The 19,080-nt window shown below is 40.1% G+C and overlaps 1 protein-coding gene across 1 annotated transcript; it reads left to right on the forward strand.

The window, feature by feature from the left end:
• The first annotated feature begins 71 nt into the window (after window positions 1-71).
• On the forward strand, window positions 72-10,753 carry HMGA2 (high mobility group AT-hook 2). The gene is given in 3 exon segments (XM_065628360.1): window positions 72-182; window positions 2,797-2,883; window positions 10,541-10,753. Coding segments are annotated over 3 exon segments (411 nt in total).
• Window positions 10,754-19,080: the final 8,327 nt, after the last annotated feature.

Below are 19,080 nucleotides of genomic sequence, written 5' to 3' on the forward strand. Positions count from 1 at the left end.
GCTCGTTTTGATTCCCCCCCTTCCAAGGTGCTTTGGAGAGACTGGTTTAAGGCTCAGCAGCAGAAGTCACGATGAGTGCACAAGGTGAGGGACCCGGTCAGCCTTCCACTGCTGCCCAGGAGCAACCTGCAACCGCAGAGCCTCAGAAGAGAGGACGAGGCAGACCCAGGAAGCAACCACAAGTCAGTACCGTATAGATACGTAGAGCCGCAGATCTATAGTATTATAGGCATGTACATGTACGTATTATGCTGCAAGTGAAGGAGTCCTGGAGACGGGGCGGGGGGCTTTGTTGTGTGCTGCTTCCCGGCGAGGTGGTGCAGAAGCGTAGCGAGGGGCTTCGCCGGGCGCCCCGGCGGGGGGACCCCGGGAGCGGCGGGGTGCTGCCTGCGTGTGGCTGAGCCGCAGAGCCTCCTCGGGACTTTCACTATTGTGCAGGGAGCGAGCTGGGGCTTTTCAATGTAAATGGGGAACATGGAGCAGCGCGGCTCCGACCAACCAGCGCTCGCTGGGTCATTTCGAGCTGATTTTGAAATTGCGAAAGCGAGGAGCAGGGAACGAGGCTCTCCTGTCTCCCTCCTCTCTCAGCCCTTGCAATGTCTCAATCTGTGTGTGTGTGTGTGTGTGTGTGTGTCGGGTCCCACCGGGGCTGCTGCCGCCTCCGATCTTGACCAGCCCAACCCCTGACTGCTCCTAGATCCTGGGGTTGGGGGGAGAGGAGGGTGTCTAGAAAGTCACATAGGTTTTTTCGCCTTTTTTTTTTTTCTGGCGTCCCCCCCTTCCCCACCTCCTCCCTCACCCCCGTCATCGTATGCAGAGAGGTGCCCCCGTTGCCGATGGAGGTGGGGGAGGTAGCCGGAGGGGGCTTGCCCTGCATTCGCAACACCTTTTGCCTTTGCTCCGGCGCTTTCCCAGGCAGGTCGAGGCGAGGGGGACTGTTCCCGGGTCTCGGCGCGGGGAGCGGAGCCCAGTTCCCACCCACCCGCACCCACAGCCTCCTCTCGGGCCCCGAAAGGGACGCGCTGGGCTCCTCTATTTTTGACTTGCCAGACCTGAATCCGCGCTAAGGTTGCTAGATCCGTGCATTATTTCCACCCCCCCCCCCCCCGCCCCCCTTTCCTTTCCCGAAGTGCCATTGTCGCATCGCCTGGAAATGCCGCGCTGTGCTCAGACCCCGCCGCCGGGCGCGGCGGCCCGGGAGCCCCCGCGCTTTGCAGCCCCTCCGCGGGCGCCGCCGAGGGGGGATTTTGCCCGCGGATGCCACCAATTAAACCCGCAGCTTCGCGGGAGCAGCGTGGAGTTGCTCGCAGCCCTTTCCATTCCTCCCTCGGAAGTCAGGACTGGGAAGTAGGGCTGCTACCGAGCTCATTTTAAAGCGAGCTTCCGCGGGCTTTAAAAAATGTTTACTCCATTCATTTAGCATCAGCCCACCAGAGCCTGCGAGGGGCTCCGAAAACCCGCAGGGAGCTGAACAGCAGAGCCCCGAGCCGGGGGAAACCCGGCTGTTTTTGCGCCTCTCCCACCGATGTGCAGAAAGAACTTTTTTTTTTTTTTTTTTTTCCACAGAAAAGTACTTCTTTTGGAAAGCTATAAAAGCGGAGACCCCTGGCTTTCCCGCTCTGCCCTCGGTGACACTTCCCCCGCCGGAGCGGCTCCGGGCTCTGCCCCCCGTCCCGCTCTACCCCCCGGGCTGCCCTCGCTCGGCCCCAGCAACCGGCATCATTGCGCCGGGGCTGCCCCCCCCCCCCCCTTTTTTTTTTTTCTTTCTTTTTTTCCCCCCTCCTTCCTATAGCGTTTGAATGTATGGAAGAGAAAGAAAAGTGGGTCTTAGACGTTTTCAGCCCAGATGTTGTGCAGTGCCACTGAGAGCTGGAGCAGAGAGGGAGTCCCCTCTTCTGCCTCCCCTTAACCTACTCGGGAATTTAAAAGCTGAAGGGTTTTAAGCTGGTTTAAGTTAACAAACTGCATTTAATTAGTTTTACCACATCCTGTAATCTGAATGAAATGTACAATATTTAAGACTAGAAGAGTTTTATAGTATTTATGATTCACTGAATAAATATTTGGAATCTGAAGTCTTAGTAATTCATACCCATTTTTAAGGACTGGTTATTTACTGTCAGGCAGAGGAGCTAGTTAGGAAAATTGCTAAAATAATCAGTGTTCCTGTCGAGTCACTTTAGAGTTGAGCTTTTGTTTTGGATATTTTCTTTGGTCGATGTTTTTTGGCTTGCTGGTGCTCTGTTTGAAGAAACTTTAACATTCACATTTTAATACAAATCAATTATGTTTAGAATAGGTGTGAATATAATGCCGACTGCAGAACAACAGAAAACAATCCTCCCAAAATATTTGCGCCCTTGAGAGAGAAAACAGTCAAGGCTTACTTTGCAGTTTTCCAGTAGTTAGCCTTTTTTTTCCCCCAAAAGTTTGTGTTAGAAACTGCATATGATAATTGTATCTTGCTATAATGAAATGCAATTGAAATTAAATGGGTAACCATTATTTTTTTGAATAATCGTTCTTACATGAGTAAAATCATAGCCATCTTCTTTTAAAAATGTGTTTTCTGCTCTAACTTTTCCAGGTTTTTAATGCAATTCCAAGGGAAGTTAAACTCTTTTATTGTGCAAAATAATTTTTAAATTTTGCCTCAAGCTGTTTAATTTTTCCTTTTTCATTTTAAATATTGTTAATTCATGTGTTTTAAATAACTTCTCAGTTGTAGTGCATCCTTCAGATCTTCTGGGGTTAGTTGTAGCCTCTTGCCACAATAGCATGTTTTCCTGTATTTAGGAACCAACTGGTGAACCATCTCCTAAAAGACCAAGAGGAAGACCCAAAGGAAGCAAAAACAAGAGTCCGTCTAAAGCAGCTCAGAAGGTGAGACTATTCATGAGAGGGAGTTCCTAATGTTATTTTTTCATCAACTGGTAGCAAAAAATCCAGTAATTTAGACTGTGAACTGTGGGGTTGGAACCTTTTTAATAATGGAAGCTACATCAAGCATGTATTTTGCATTTTTAAGGCTGGAAATAACATGCTGCATGAAGACTCTAGGTACAGAACCTGTAAGGGTAGCTTGATTTTTGTAAAGTGTACAGATTAGTGATATAACATAATTTATTTGATGTATTTGCTGAGATCTCTTGTATCTAGTAAGGAAATCAATACTAAGGATACTATTTTCTCAAGATATTTGAAGGAGGAAGATTAATTTCTTGCCCACTTACAGTGGTTACTAGTACAGACCAAATCTGTATATTAAAGCTAGGTGTTTTGTCAAACATAGGTTAATTAGAAGTAAATCCAATTATGTGTTGATGGAAATAAGTGAATATATTGAAATTTACAGCTTTAAAATGTGATGGTAACGTAAACTGTGAGTTACAGTAAAAGCCCATCATATCTTGGTTAGTAATCCATTTCAAAGAGACCTTTATGTGAAGTGCTATTAGTCTTCTGAACCATCCCTTCTGCTTGGTGACGGGAGCAAACTTATTCTGGTGGTTCTGAATGGATTCAGCCATAGGAGAAGCCCACTGAAGTCACTGCATTTAGTGCATGGACTTTACATCACAGGTACAACGTGAAAATGGGACTTAATTTTATTTGCATTTTGGAAAGCTCAGCATTAGAAAACTGTGCTATCAAGGCAAATAATACCTTTCTGTAAGAATTATTTTGGAGAAGGCAAATACTTGTGTATAGGCTTGGAAATAAATACAGGAGTTTTTGTTTATGTTGATGGTTACACAGCAGTTAGCACTAATTTACAGGTACTAAATTGGAAACAAAAGCTTACAAAATCTGGTAGTGAACTGTAGTGCTTAAGTGTATCAGTATCTTTTAAGTAGATAAACTGTGTGTGGAAGATATTTGTGGCCTCATCTAATTATGGTTCATTTTTCAATATGCCTATAATATTGACCATATTAAGTTTGTTAGTTTTCAGTGTTAAAATTACAATAGCAGATACTGATAAATATTAAATTATTAGGGGGTGACTATGGTTTAATGCCTGTTTTGTTATAAGTGTTTTCAACATTTATTTGAGGGACGTTTTCCAACTCTCTTTAAATTTTAAAATTGTTTTTTACTTTCTGAGCTGGCAAAAAGCAGTATATTCTGTCAATAAGTTCATTAATTAGTAAGAAATGCTTTACAGGTTCAGTATTTAAAATGTATCAAAGCCACTCTGCGACCTAGTGAGCTTAAAATGTTGATTTTTTTTTTCTTTATGTAGTAAAAACGTTCCTCAGATTAACTTTAAAATAGTTTAAATTTCACTCTTCAAAAGGGAGAGAGCAAGTTTTTATTAGTCTAGCAAGTCCAAATGTGAGCTTTAGTATTTTAAATATTACTCTTAGCAGTGTTGGCTTTCCTAGGAGAAATATTTGTAATAAGATTAAATTTTAAGTAATTCATAGAAATGTGTTTTTAAAAGATATTTCTAAAAGAAATATTAACTTTATTTCATTTATATGAGTGATTTGAAAATCAGTATAAATTGAAAATAACTTAAAAACATTAATATATATGTAGGTATATAAAATCAAGAGCTTTCCAGATGATTCTGGTGCCTATAGTTGTTTTTTTTTAATCTAATTTATGAACTGAGCAATTTCATTGTAACGTTTTGATTTTCAGAATGCATCAAGTTACTGCTCTAATTAAAGCAAACCCTTTCGGGTGTTGATAACATAAAAAATTGAGCAAAGACCATGTCTTTTTATCATTAAAAGAAATCTGTGAGGGGTACGTAATTACAAGTCTTATTTGTTTCTAGGTTTATAGATAAAAATATATAAATGTTTGATAAATCCTCTAAACCATAAAAGACTTATAAAAGCCTTGCTAGAAGAAAGTCACTGAGATCACATTTCAAATAAATATTTTAGCTGTTTTTCCAAATTGATAATTAACCTTCTCTAAAATGGTTCAACTTCTCACCAGGCGTCTGAAAGTATCTTTTTGTGTAATATTAATTTTGATAGTTTTTCTAACAGTAATATGAATTGAAAGGTTTTGGCACTGTAAGAAAGCTTCATTTGGTAGTGAGAGTATCACCTCTTAAAAGAGTGAGCTATATGTTTGATTTTGTGGTAAACATATTTACACATACATATGCATACATATATTTATTTAAGGCTTCCTCCAGCCTGACTCAGCTCTGAGAAGGAGAGCTGGCTAACTCAGTTTAAGCCCCTCTACATGTGAACTTGGGTACTATACCCGCAACTGGAAATTGCTGGAATGTCTAAAGAATAGTGTGTGTGGCCTGTGTTTTTCAAAGGCAGCTCATTGAAATGTATTAAGAGTGTTCACAACATGCAAGAAAAACGTCGGCCAGGAGAACCCACCGAGCAGCCATGAGAAGGTACTCATGATTAATTGATTGGGTGTTCTCTTGCAAACCATTACACATCACAATTAAAAATGTATTGCACAAACTGGCAGCGAGTTAAAAATACTCCAGAACTGGGACTTTGTTTTGTTATACCTCAAAAAGGAAATAGCCTTAAATCAGTTGAGGGACAAGTTACCCCTGAATCGTAGTTGTGTTGTGTATTTAAAATTTCTTGGTTCATGGTTTGGTGGTTGTTTTTTTTTTTTTAGCTTTCAGAGCTTGTATTTGGTCTTAGTAAACTGGCCTTGGGGCATCTGAAAACAAACTGTGCTTGTTAGGAAATTAGCAATGTGAAACTTGACAATGCATACAGAGTGTTGCAAGACCAATTGGACAGCTAATAATGTGGCAATTACTCTAATTTTAGGTAATACGCTTTTTTTAAAAAGCCTTGCATATCACGTGTACCTAACTTGCTATAAACTGGACGCAAAAGGTAAACTGCATTTTGTAGAAAAGCAAACCATTTCTCAATTCTTTAATTTTCACCAACAGAAGGAACACGTTAGCAGATGAGAAGAGATAGACACAAAAATACTCTAATCACCTTGTACTTGAGTCCCCACAATTGGGCTGTTATTGAAGGCTGTGTCTTTAAACGAGTTGTTCGGTTATTCATTTAAAATATTTGTAAAAAATTAGCAAAAAAGTGATTATTTTTTTCTCTAAAGAACAACTAGTTTTGCAGGAACATCCTAGTTGGGATGTTCCGTTTCAGTTTCCTGGGTGTTCTGTGGTTGAGTTTTATTTGTTAGGCTGAGTTGTGCTCCCAGCCCATCACATTTCCCTTAAGCATTCAAGAGCTTTTCTTTGTTTAGCTCCTGTAGTTGGTCTTGACAAAAATACTGTATAGGCATAAATATTGTCCTGTTTGGAAGGAGGAAACACAATTGTGAGGTTAAAAAAAGGAGTAGTAGCTACTATGTATTTGTCTTGAAAGAAGATATCAAGGGATATCCCAGGAATATGCAAAAGTAAACACTCTTTAGAAAAACTCACCTTCAGTTAAAATATTTTGAGTTTTGTTGTAGTTATTGATGTAGTGAAATTCACTAAAAATACCTCCAGATCTTGAAACATCACCCTCTGAGAACCAGAACTTGTGGTACTATGTGTGACTATACTACAGTCTCTATGTTACATGGCCAGAGTTTGGTATGTAGAAAGGCACGTCCCTGAGTTAAGCAGTCCAAAGGTAAAATAAAAAAGTGTGCACGTGACCAGGACTCTGCCCTAAATTGGTTCATGAAAATCTATTTGGCTTCTCCATGCTTCATTCATTCTCACCAACACCAGTCCTTATAGGCTTAAAGGGAAAACAAGATCAGATTTATCAAGTGATCATAGCATGGTTATTGTACCCCCAAAATAAGGGACCACAAAATCAGACATTTTGAGGAAGATGGAAGAAGCAGGAGAGGACTGACTCCAGTTTAGAATTAAAATGGGAAAAACAGGACATGGGAAGCGTGATATTTTTGTATCTAGCCAATGCCGAAGTTTATTTTAGGAGGGTTTTTTTTTAACAAAATAACTTTTTTTTTTTTTTCAGGAGAGGGACACTGCCCTGGGCAAGGTCTTTTGACACGGTTTGACAACAGCAATCTTCTTCCCGAGAGCTCTCGGTTATTTCTCCTGACTTACAGCTCTGACACATTTTATCTGAGGTCTCCTGCAGATCATTTTGCAAAGTGGATAGGGTTCTCCAGATTTGGATTCTGTTGCATTTGAGGTCTTCCTTGACAATAGATAGATGCCCAAAGAGCACTTTATAGCCGTTCAATTATTTATACTTGTCTTGTCTTGTTAATTGCCTTCAGTAGTACAGCCTCAGTTTCTGTCTGAGCACGGCACATTTATGCAACAAGGAGGCAGAGGTGATGGGCAGTCAGGTCGTAGGGCTGCTGACAGCAGCTGTTTGGAAGCTGGGTTTGATGGCCCTGTGGTACAGGGCTCAGGTGAATCGCAAATCAGCCTGGGGACTGTTAGCTGCTTCCAGAAAGCAATGACTGGAACAGTCATCTTTCTCACCCGAGACAAAAAAAAAAAGCCCCGACATTTCCCATATAGATCATGCACTTAAAAGCGAGTAAATCTAGTACTGTTCCTAAAATGGGACATAGCAAAAATGATGCGTTCGTAATCTTGGTTGTAAGAAATGGCGTAATTTTTCATGAAATATAGATTTGTGTTTGATAACATACCTGGCCCTCCTTTAAGTTGGGTGATTTCATGTCATAGCTGTATAGAGCAAGATCATGCCTCGTAGTGTAGCACCAAATGTTAAGAAAACTGTGACCAAACACATCTCAGTTTCAAAAAGTACTTTAGAGGCTGAAGGCAGCAGCTTCCTTTGGGACTAAGCAGGTACCAGCTGCTGCGTGTAGGGTGGCTGGGAACACGTGCATCCTGCTGCCCAGGTGAGAATCCATGTTACCTCTGGGTGGCCTGGGGCTCCCTCTGGATTTGTTCCCAGCTTCAGAGGCAACACTTCAATTAAAGCAAGGAGCCAACAGACTGGCGTGTTTCTGATTATGCAAATACCTGTTTCAGAGGAAAAGCAATGCTTTGGCACTTACGTGTTCCTTTTCTTATTAATTACTTGAAAATTATATGGAGAAACATTGAATTATTTGTCTGATGTGCAATAAAACCTTTCTTCAAGTGTTTAATTAAAAGACAGTCTTGTGCTGTTAGAGAAAATACAGCCTGTGTTTGCAAAATGCAACCTGAAAAAAGTCCAGAGGGAAAGAGGTGGCATATTTTCCTAAACTTCATGTCTCTATTATCACCACTGGACTGCCACTACTCCTTTTTGGTTGTTCCAGAAATGTTTTGTCTTTCTCTTCCTTTGGAACGGAGATAAAAATGTCCACTTTGGAGGTTCTTGTTGTTCATTCTCTGCAGTCTAGCCTGTGGAAGCCTTCCTATTTACTTACAGAATCGCTCTGTACCAAAACATCGTCTCTGGCATGCCCCGCTGTTTGCTCAGCTCACCTCTGGGAAAGATTGGGTTTTGATAAGAACTATGGAAATGTTTTCCTTCTAACGTGAGGTGGAAATCATATACAGCAGGAATATAGTGCCTTTCAATCTGAAAGGTCCCCAAGCACTTAACAAACTGATATCCAAACCAGCCAGCAGGAACACCGGCCACTTCTGACGTGGACCTTCCTTGGGGTAACGCGTGGCACTGCTCGTGGCAAGTGGCCGCGCTCCGTGACAGTTTATGGCAGGAAGCAAAGATCAGCTATTCAAAGAAATCTCTCACGTTCTCTTTCCCATCAAACTAGGTTATGCGCTCTAATTAAACTTAGAATTTGTGTCAGGTTTATAGGAACTTCAATTGTGAGACCAAAGTAGTTTTAGCTTCCAATTTTTTTTTTTTATCATAGAGTTTTGGAAAAGGGTCTTTCAGGTGCGGTAAAACACAAAAGAAAATAAATGGCATTTGTGCTTTCACAGCAGGTCAGGTGTTGATTTGTTAAGCACAATTTTAACTAATATTTTCTTTTAAGATTTATACCCAGTGTTTCATGAAACAAACAAATGCAGGGGGCTACAGCTTTTCAAAACTAAGGTACATCTTTTGTTAGCGTCCTTCGGGTTATGAGGTATAAAGAAATGAACACTTTAAAAGGAAACAAAACTCCGCAATAGACAGCTACAGTATATAGTAAATGCATTTTAACAAGTATTCTCATAAGAGGGTTTCACCTTACATGTAACACTGGTATAAACGATTAAAGAGTAAGTTTGCTCTTTTAACAAGTCTAAGTGATAATTTTGTCCTTTAAGAGTGAGAATTTTATTTTTCACAGCTTTCTTCTTGGTGAGATATTTGTTTTAAAGGAATTGCATTTAGCTTGCAGGGCAGTTTTTTGGTAGAGATTCCTCCACTGCTTCCTCAGCTCAAGTTCTCATTTAGAGGGATCCACTTTACACAGCATTCGGTTACAGTATATGTTACAGAGATTGACCAGCAAGTGATTTATTTAATGACACAGTTGATTTCTAAGGGCAAATCAAATACGCATACAGTTAACTGGAAAAAAAGCAATTCATGGAAATGTAGAAACACATTTGTAGAATATGTACTAAAAGTCTTCATTCTCAGGGACTTGGTATACAGCGAAAGTCCAGCTCTCACTAAAGCTGGTGGCAAAATCCTCATCACCCTTGGTGGGACAGGATTCTTTACCTGATGAGATTTAGGGATGGGCAGAGCCTATCTAGAGAAAATAGCCTGCCATTTTCATTTTAAAGCCTCTAAGTATTTTAGTGTAGCACATAAGTAGTAGTATTCATGGTGTCATGCAGTGAATTAATGGAAGAGCCTGTAAGAGGAGCCATGTTTCCTCTAAGTTGAGCTCCAGGACCAACTTCTGGGCTTACATAAATACAGCTGTCACTTCTATAGCACCTTGCATGCTGTTTCCTTAAACCTGAAAAGGGAAGGTGTGTTTTGGACCAACAAAAGGTTTGCTTAGGGCTTGAGGATGTGCTCTTGCCTGGACGACTTCACATGAAATAGAGAAGTTATCTCTCAATATGAGTTACCTCCCAATGTGAACACTCGTTCATGGTGAAAGTCTGTCCAAATCCATTTCATGCATCAACATCATGAGACTAAAAGAAGGAACTGTGGCTGCTATAAATTGCTTTGTTCGGGCTTGAAACAGCCTGTATTCTTCGTTTAGTATCTACGGGTAGTTTGTGACAGCCCGTGAAAGACTAGATGTGATGTTGTCAGGGGTTCTCAGGTTCCCAAACTGCCCTGTGCCCCCCCTGCACAGCCTGCATATGCCATAGCTGGCCGGGGCAGTTCTGTGGGTACCACACAGCTGGGTGTGCATGGGCACGCTCCTCTGTGCCCCTGGACACAGTGTGGATCCCGGCCAGGGTCACCCTTGGGCACAGGAGAGGCATCCCTCGGCCACACTGGCTCGGAAATGTCAGAAAAACCAACATAATCACATTCCAGCAGAAAACCCACAGAGCGGGAGGGGGGCTTGGTGCCACCCAAGAGATATGAGTATGGATAACGTTACAGGAAAGGAGTTCTTAGTTACCGAGGCTGTTAAATAATGCCGAGGTATAAAATATGTTGTGTTTCTTTTGCCTTTACAGAAAGCAGAAGCCACTGGTGAAAAGCGACCCAGAGGCCGGCCCAGAAAATGGGTAGGTATTTCACTTCCAATCATTTGATTTATTTGCTGTGTTATAAAGCATGTTATAAAGTCCATTCTTTTAGAGAACAATTATTTCTGCTTCATTTGTAAAAAAGAGCATCCATCTTCCGTATCTGTTTGTTCTGGTGGATTGAGTAAAGGGTTAAGATAGCAGAGAAGTTAACCAGGGCTTCCTACCTTTAGACTCTAGTAGTTTGCTCAAGACACTTTACTATTAAATGTTTGCTGGGAGTGAATATTTATGTGTCTCTTATCAGCATGAAAAGAGGCACAACTCTTCCTTCAAAAGAGAGTAACAATGAGATAACTTGTTCAGTAATTGAGTAACAAAGGTTAAAGGGGCACTATCAGACATCAGAAGGTGATTAAGAGAGTTGATAACATTCAGATGTAGTGTGCACAAGATAAAATTTAAAAACCGAAACTCTTTGTCCTACATTGCCTGGAAACACAACATATTTTCCTTAAATCCAGTGAGAAAGAAAAAAATGGAACAGCAGGAAACTTGCATTTATAATTAGGTTTTTCCATTCTGGGCCATTCGTGCCTCATATAATTGTAGTGACTGATAATATATTTCATTAATTTTCCTCTTTCCATGGCCGTTTAGTCTCTAGACATGGCTATCAGACAAATGTATTTTGATTCTTTGGCCACGGAAAGATTTCAGTCTCAGATACTTGCAATTCTGCATTCTCACTGATGTTAACAGCTAATGCGAGTCTGCCTTTTGCACCTCTCCCCTGCATGTCTTTCAAAAGAAAAGTGATGGATATGTCACTTGGAAAACATGGTCAGGTATTAGAAGATATGAAGGTGTGGCCATGTGCTCCATCACAAGTTAACATTTGTGATTTCCCTTTTCCAGTTCCCTTTCCATTTTTCTGGCCAACATTTTTCTTCAAACTTCTTTTTGAATCCACCCCTTCCCATCTCAGTTTTGCTCCCTTATTTTAGCCCGCCTTCTCCCTATTTTCTCCAGTCCCATAATTTTTCCCTCCTTTTGTATAGCTGTTAACAAAGCTGTAAAAATACATGCTTGCAAAAGCTCGAGCAGCACCAGAAGGTACTTAAAACTACAGCTGCGGTCCTCCAGAGTAGCAGCAGCTAAGCACAAGAGAGATGGCTTTACCAGTCACTTTAAGAAATAGTTCTGTAGTGTTCAGTGATAAAGTACCCCAGAATACTTCTGTGGAGAAAACAGGCTGTTGCACACAAGATGTATTGCTTATGCCTCTACTTTTTAAGTCAGACAGATTTCAGGTACATGAAGAAGCTCACTGGCATTAGGAGCACGGTGGTGTATTCAAATGTACCTGTGCTGGGGATCTTCTCAAAGGCAGCTTGCGGAAGGCACATGCCAATTGCAGTAAAACATGGATTGGTTCCTGTCTGCTTCCTCCCGCCCGACTCGGAGCTTGCACATGTGGATGCTGAGTGTTGCTTGATCCTCACCTTGGGTGCAGTGCCAGAGGAAGCAGCAGAAATAGCTGGTTTATGAGAGTAATTTATAACAGGCAGGCCATCCCCGCTGAATTAGGAATGTGTGGTGGTTTGATAGAGGTGGTTGAAGAGCTCTGCAAAAAGGGAAAATGCAGCAGTCTGAAATGTTGAAGGATTTTTCTTTCCCAAGCACTCATAGTTGGAAATAAAGGGGAGTTTTCAGTGAAAAGGGCTATACAGGCTGCTTGTGGCATCTTTTCCGCTAGAATGTTTCCCTTTTACTTTTGCATCTTTATGGGGAAGAAAGAATAGGCAGTATAAGCAGAGCAATAAGTTTAGCATTGGCTGTTTGTCAGGTGAAGAGTCTGTTTTGCCAAAATGGGAATTATCAGTTATCTAGTAGGCATATGCATTACTTTGTTTTGAGAACGATACTTACAACAGTTTCACTCATTTTTTTAAACTAAGGCATATATTCAAACCTGGTATTACTTGCTGTTGTGCCTGTTGGAAGCATAGTGTTCTTTTCTGCTTATTCCGATGATATGATTGCTTCTTGTGATTTTCAGAGGTAACACTCCTGTCTGCAGCTTGCATTGAGATAATTCTATAGACTGTAAGAATCAAATGTGACTTTTTTCCACCTCTTTCTTCTCTCTTTCCAGTTTAAATTAGGTTCTTGGGTTCCTCCTCTGTGCATGATGCAATGGAGAGTGGTGTTATTATTTTGCTCCAGAAAGAAATGTCGTTAAATTATTATAAGCCATTATGGTACCAACTATAAGCAAAGTGTATAGTTGAAATCAAGGGAGGATTCTGCCTAAAAGGAGATGGCACAGTATCATCCTTTCTGTTTTGACATCCAACATGTCCTCAGAAAACATCCCTTTTTATCACCAAAACTTCAGTTAAGTCCTTATTGATTTTTTTCTTCTTTAATCCAATTTATATATCAAGCCTTAATGATGACAGTTCTATATCAGTGAAAGTAAGGAGTATGTAGGATTTTGTTTTGTTTTTTTTTTTTTTCCTTGGAGAGAGCAGAATTCTAAATTGGCAAGTATTTTCCTAAGTTTGTAACCCTTTTTTGCAAGTCTAGAGGTTCTGTGTCATATGTTGTTCATCAAATTGTAAAGTATTATTTCTGCTGTTTCCTTCAATATGCACATGCAGAGACATATGAGCTAACAGACCACTGTAGAATTCCGGTAGCTGGTCTTTCTGCCAGTTCAAATTAAGTATTTAATATTTGTGACTTGCAATGTATTTATTTATATATTATGTTTTAGAAGTAAATCTTTTTGACTAGAATAAAACTGGGAAGAGGAGGGAGAGCCCAAGTGAAGAAGGCAAGGAGCCCAGTTTATCGCAAGCACATGAGACATCTGATGGTCGTTTTAACGCAGTAACGTGTAATTTGGAAACTTGTCAAGTAAAAGAAGACCCTTGTCAGTAGAACAGACAATAAAGATTGACAAACTCTTCTGAAAGGTAAATGTTCGGCTACATAGAAAAGCTTTTCAAATGTGGACAGCTAATTGAATAAAAATCCTGAAGATAACAAGGATCACGTAGTTGGGAACTGAACATATTTGGAATCAGAAACACAGTGTCTGCTGCTGTAGAACTCATCCTCACTGTAGGTTGCTGCACGTGTGTGAAGTGCATTGAAGACTGTGAGGCCTGTTACCTGTGAGGCCTATTAAACATGAGGGAGATAAACCCCTTTGTGACCTTGGTACTCCTTAATTTTAGAGGTTTTAATGCAGGAACATGTTCTAAATTCTTTGAATGCGTCTACATTAGTGAGTTAAGGCAGATCAGGAGTGTGCTTTGGAAATGAATCTCCTAATTGTCCCCACTCACAGTATGCCTTGTGGAGGGGTCCCAGAGCTCATAGGCTGGATTCATTTCAAGGGAAACAAAATTGGATCCAGTAGGCATTCAACCTATAGGACTAGGCTAGGGCAAAGTAAAAACCTCTTGAAAGGTGTGTGGTTTGGACCTTAGCTCCTCAGCACCAGCCTTTTTTTCTCCTGCTGGTCCACATCATGTATTGTAGACATAGCCTTTGATGCTTGGGAAAGGCAGATGAAGCAGTCTGGTTTTTATTAGCAGAATTATTTTATGTAGCACAGGCAAGAAGTCAAATTCATAGCTACGGAGATTCACAGCTATGGAGATTCACATTCCCAGAAGTCAGTAAAAGGTTTGTCATTGACTTCATCAGTGCCAGGTTTTCACCATGGAGACCTCATGCTGCTGCTTGTAGAATCAGCAACGGTTTTGCCAATGGAGTCACATAACCCTGTGGAAAGAGTTTACAGTCAAAGCTATTTTATTTTATGCGATTTTTAAAAATTTTTCATGCATATGTCTAGAAGTTAACTGAAAGGAGGAGACTGAAGGAGTACAGCAGGACACTGAATAGTCAATTATTCTGCTGTTTGTTTCAAATAACTGCATGAAAACCCCTGGAAATTTCATAGACTTCTGGTGATCTCAGGCATCAGTTTGATGGAGAAACCTGAAACCAGATTTTGCAGTTGATGCATGAAAGTGTATTTGTTTATAATTGCCATTGTTCTTGTTATGTCTTTAGATAGATTTTTGGCATTGTCTGATTTGACCACCACATTGTTACTGAACGAGTTACTGTGGCATGGCAGAATTGCTCAAAAAAATGAAGGAACAGTCTGGAGCTTTTTACAGCTTTGAGCAGGATTTTAGTGGGGAGGACAGATGGCTGATGCCATGCCACAAAACTGTTTTAAAGGATGGAAAGATGCAGTTCTGCTGTTATAATCCTGCAGCTTCCATAGGAGAATCAATGAATTTCCAAGTTCAGGGTGCATGTGAAGCATCCATGTACACATCTTGTTACTGATGCCCAAGTAACAACTGAGTTGTTCAGAAAACCTCTCTCAAGAATTTTGCTTTCTGCTAGATAGTCTAAATAGCACACTTTGGGTTGGTAGAAGATAAAAGGTAATCAGAAATGAACTTAATTTCCGTAAGCAGGAACATGATCTGATCCAATCATGATTAGCCAGACATTATAGTACTTTTGAAGCTCAGGTTTTCCCCTTTATAATGAGGGCAGAGTTTGACTTTATATGAAAGTCAGTTTAAGTAGTGCCAAACCACGTCTAAAAAAATGATTACAAAAATGCTTTTTTTTCCTAGTAACTTTTCCCTTAGATTATTTCCCACTGCAGTTTTGACATAGCTGAGATATCAAACCTTAAACATGGAATTTGTGAGATGTTTCTATGCCAGCAGTTACAGAAGGTCTATGTCAGGGCAAGGACTCCTAATCCTCATTCACTTGTAAGATTTTGAAAATGAAGTTCTGAGTTTTGAAGAGAACCTTGTTGACTCCGAAGACCTGTTGATGTTTTGAGGCTATTTCTGGCCCATAATAAGTCTTTACGAACCATTATCTAAGTAGAAGTTTCTGTCTGGTAGTGCCATGCTCTGTGATGTGAAGCCGTTTAACCAATTTTGCTTATTTCTCATTGAGCATCGTCATTTTTGTCTCACCTGAAGTCATAGTCTAGGAGGTGCTTAAAGTCATGCTGGCTTCTTTGTTGGGTGGTAGAGAGAGGAGGATGCTCTGAGATCATAGTCCATCCTGCCTAAAAAAGAATTTGTTATAGGTGTGGTGAATTCTTGGCTGCAGATGGCAATCTTTTGCCATTGGGAAGGACAACCTAGGAGATAAAGTAAGACTCATATCTGACTTGTAGACAGCAAAAGCTACGTGTGAGACATCCTCCCCTTTAATGCTGTGGTGATTACCAGTGCATCAGCTAGACTGGAGATTCTATTGTTAAGAGAACATATATTAGTTTGAATTAATTATTTCATAGTCCATTTGAAGAAAACCATGATTGAGCTAAGACTTAAATCACATGTATTGGATGATGAATTAAAAGGAAGGTGCTTTTTTTTGTACTTATAGAAGACAGCACAGGTAAAAATTCAGTTTCTTGTACTTGGAAGCATAATGTCATTTCAGTTACTTTACATCTTTACAACTTTTGACTGTAGCATCTGTGGTGTTACTGCTTCATGTGAAGCACATCATGAAAATTTGCACATTGCTGTTATTTTAATCTTCCAAACTACCTTACCTTCTTTGTGAAGGTCATTGATATTGTTTTGTAACAGGGTGATGTAAAATACCTTCTTTGAACATGTTTTACATCTGTGTGGGCAAGACTGTCACCTGGGGGGAGGGTCATCATTTTAGTTGTCTAAAGAGCCTGAAGGGGCTTTTATAATTACGAAACCCAGACTATTGACCTCTCGCCTTCAAAATTCCTAAACTTAAAAAGTGGGTGGAGGACGCGAACTGAAAGCCTTAAAAGCTTAATACCTATACATTTACTTTCCAGTTCAGATGATCTGTCAAAGAGATCATCTCCCAAAACCTGAAAATTTTGACAAAAGCAGTTTCTCCTATGACTAACAGATATTTAATGCTCTTCTGCTCTTTTGGTTTTTGCCAATTTTTGTCTTTTTTAAAAAATTCAGCATTCTGGGAAAGGAAAAAACATCTTGCATGCTTGTACCAAATGCATAAAAATTCACTAAAAATATGTTGTGCTTGACCTGTGTTTAGAGAGGTATATGTCTTCATTTCTTTAGAAGTTTGTCTAAGGAAATAGTGTCCTTCCTTGGAATATGAGAGTCCTGTTCCTTGCTGGTATAAGTAGATGTGGCACCCTTTATTTCAAGTGCAGATCTTCTGTGGACCACAATAGAAAATTTAGCCATGGTATTTCTTTTCTAAAATACATTTATCTTACCAAAAGGATATTTCACTCATTCTGTAATTCACTTCCACTTCTGTTAAGGGATACTAAAATATACCTAATTTAGCTAAAAAATATTTTGACTTCAGCTATCATTTCAGAATCCTTAAAGGAAAATATTTTATTCTGTTTGAGCTCCAAAGAGGAAATTCTAACATGCAAAAAGTGCTGAAAGTAAAAATACAGCATCTGTAGTGAAAGGTAAACTGAAATTCTGAGCTGTTACATTTTTACGATCTCAGATAATGAATGCTAAAGAACTTTAAAAATTAGTTTTCCATTTGGCTGTGTATTTTGATTTTCATAAGCCTCATTGCAGATTTTACATAAGAGGAAACTGAGCACTGAGGCTGGTCATGGCAGCATCAGGAGGTATTTTTTGCACCTTCAGTGTCTGAATTTTCAGGTTTGTTGTCAAGTTATCAGAAATTGTGCATCCAACTGCCTGACAGAGCAAACATATCAGGTAGTAAAAAGTACAGGCACTCGTTCTTGCTCCTACAATTCCATTTTCACCGTTGAAAATGTTATGAATGCAGAAAGAGAAGCTGGGCCTCACCTCCATTGAAAATGTGTTCCACAAGGTTAATTGCCTTGCCCAAGGAAATCTGTAGAAGAGCCAGGAATAGAACTCGGATTTCCTGGCAGCCTGCCCTGTGCCTTCAGCTCAAGGCCATCCTCCTCCAGCGAAGCTTGCTTGTGAACAGGTTGGCCGAGGGAGGGAAACAACGCTTTTACGTTGTGTATCTTAAACCTATACATTATTTTTACCCATTTCTATAAACTCAGATGTATCTCAGCATCTCTAGTGTATATCTAGCTGGTGGGCAATGAGGGGCAGGAGTAAGATATTAAAAAAGTCTATGTATTCTCTAGATACAGGATAGAATAGAGAGATTTGGAACCAGAAGGGTTTGAACCAAACCCACATATAAGCCTGAAAGGTATTTAAGGTGTATTGATGGTATTTTCTTATCTTTGTACCTTAATTACATTATAGGAGTCCAATACTTATCCAGTAAATGACAGATGTAGTCATGAAACCAAAGTGCCTAGTTCCTTGAATGTTTTGAGTGTGGTTATTTCACTTTTCAGGACTAGCCGATCTGAGCCATAGATGTGGGGGACAGGGCTATTCCAGGTCACCTCATCCAGATGTGGCATTTCCATTCCCTGTCCTCTTGAAAGGTAGTGGTGCAGAGGGAATGAAAACCCATGTGTTAAAGTGCGATCTATGATAGAAGATTCCGAGTCAAGACTTCTAGGTTCTCTTACAACTTCTGAGTAATTGCGCAGCATATTTAATGTAATTTAATTTAATTGCTCTTTATAGTGCAAGCGCCAGTAATACAGTAGCCTTACAAGACAATATCACATTTTTTCTCTGCCAGTGATAGAAAAGGGCCATCTCATAAATGGCAGTCAGTCCCTGTGTGGGTGAATTTACTCCCCTCAATTAAGAACTGCAATAATTAAAGAGGAGTAATACTTTTGGCTTCGTTCTGCATTCTTTACAGTTCCATGCAGGTGATGTGGATGCTGAAGGAATGCAGAGTTGATCCTCTCCTGGAAAGGTTGGGAGAGGCTAGGACTGTGATAATTAATATTTGAAGAGTGCTTTCAGGTGTTTGAATGAAACTTATTACATGCTTTAAGTGCAAGTATTGTTATTTCCTCTTCCTTAATCCTGGGACTAAGTCTCACTTAAAATTGCAGTTCGGTATTACATTTTAGGTACAAGGGTAGATTTTCAACAAGAAAGTGGGCTGCTTTCAGGAAGTAGCTACAAAATATCCTCACCAGGAGGTGGCTTCTAGTTCTGTATCACACAACTTGGAGTGAGGAAGAAAATAATTTTTGTATCAACAGTAACGTACTTTATATGTGATTCAGTTAGCATGATGCATTCTTGCTCTGCTGTCTTGAATTTATTTTGTGCTAGGCACCAATTTAAAATACAAAGGGAGCATACTTTACAGTGGCGTTTACAAGTGTTTTTCTGTTGCAAGACCTATCTGAGATATTCCAGAGTGTAAATGAAAAACAAAATAAAAATAGATAGACAACCTGAAATTTGATAATCGTGACTTCACAGGGTGCACTGTTTAAATAGTCAGATTGGGATATGCACTTTAGTGGTTTAAAGAGGCAGTAGTGACACTGCTGCTAAAGGAGGAAGAGATCTTTTCAGGTCTGAGAGAATCCAGATATTTTC

The sequence above is a fragment of the Caloenas nicobarica genome, chromosome 1 (assembly GCF_036013445.1).
Source record: "Caloenas nicobarica isolate bCalNic1 chromosome 1, bCalNic1.hap1, whole genome shotgun sequence".
NCBI classification, from domain to species: domain Eukaryota; kingdom Metazoa; phylum Chordata; class Aves; order Columbiformes; family Columbidae; genus Caloenas; species Caloenas nicobarica.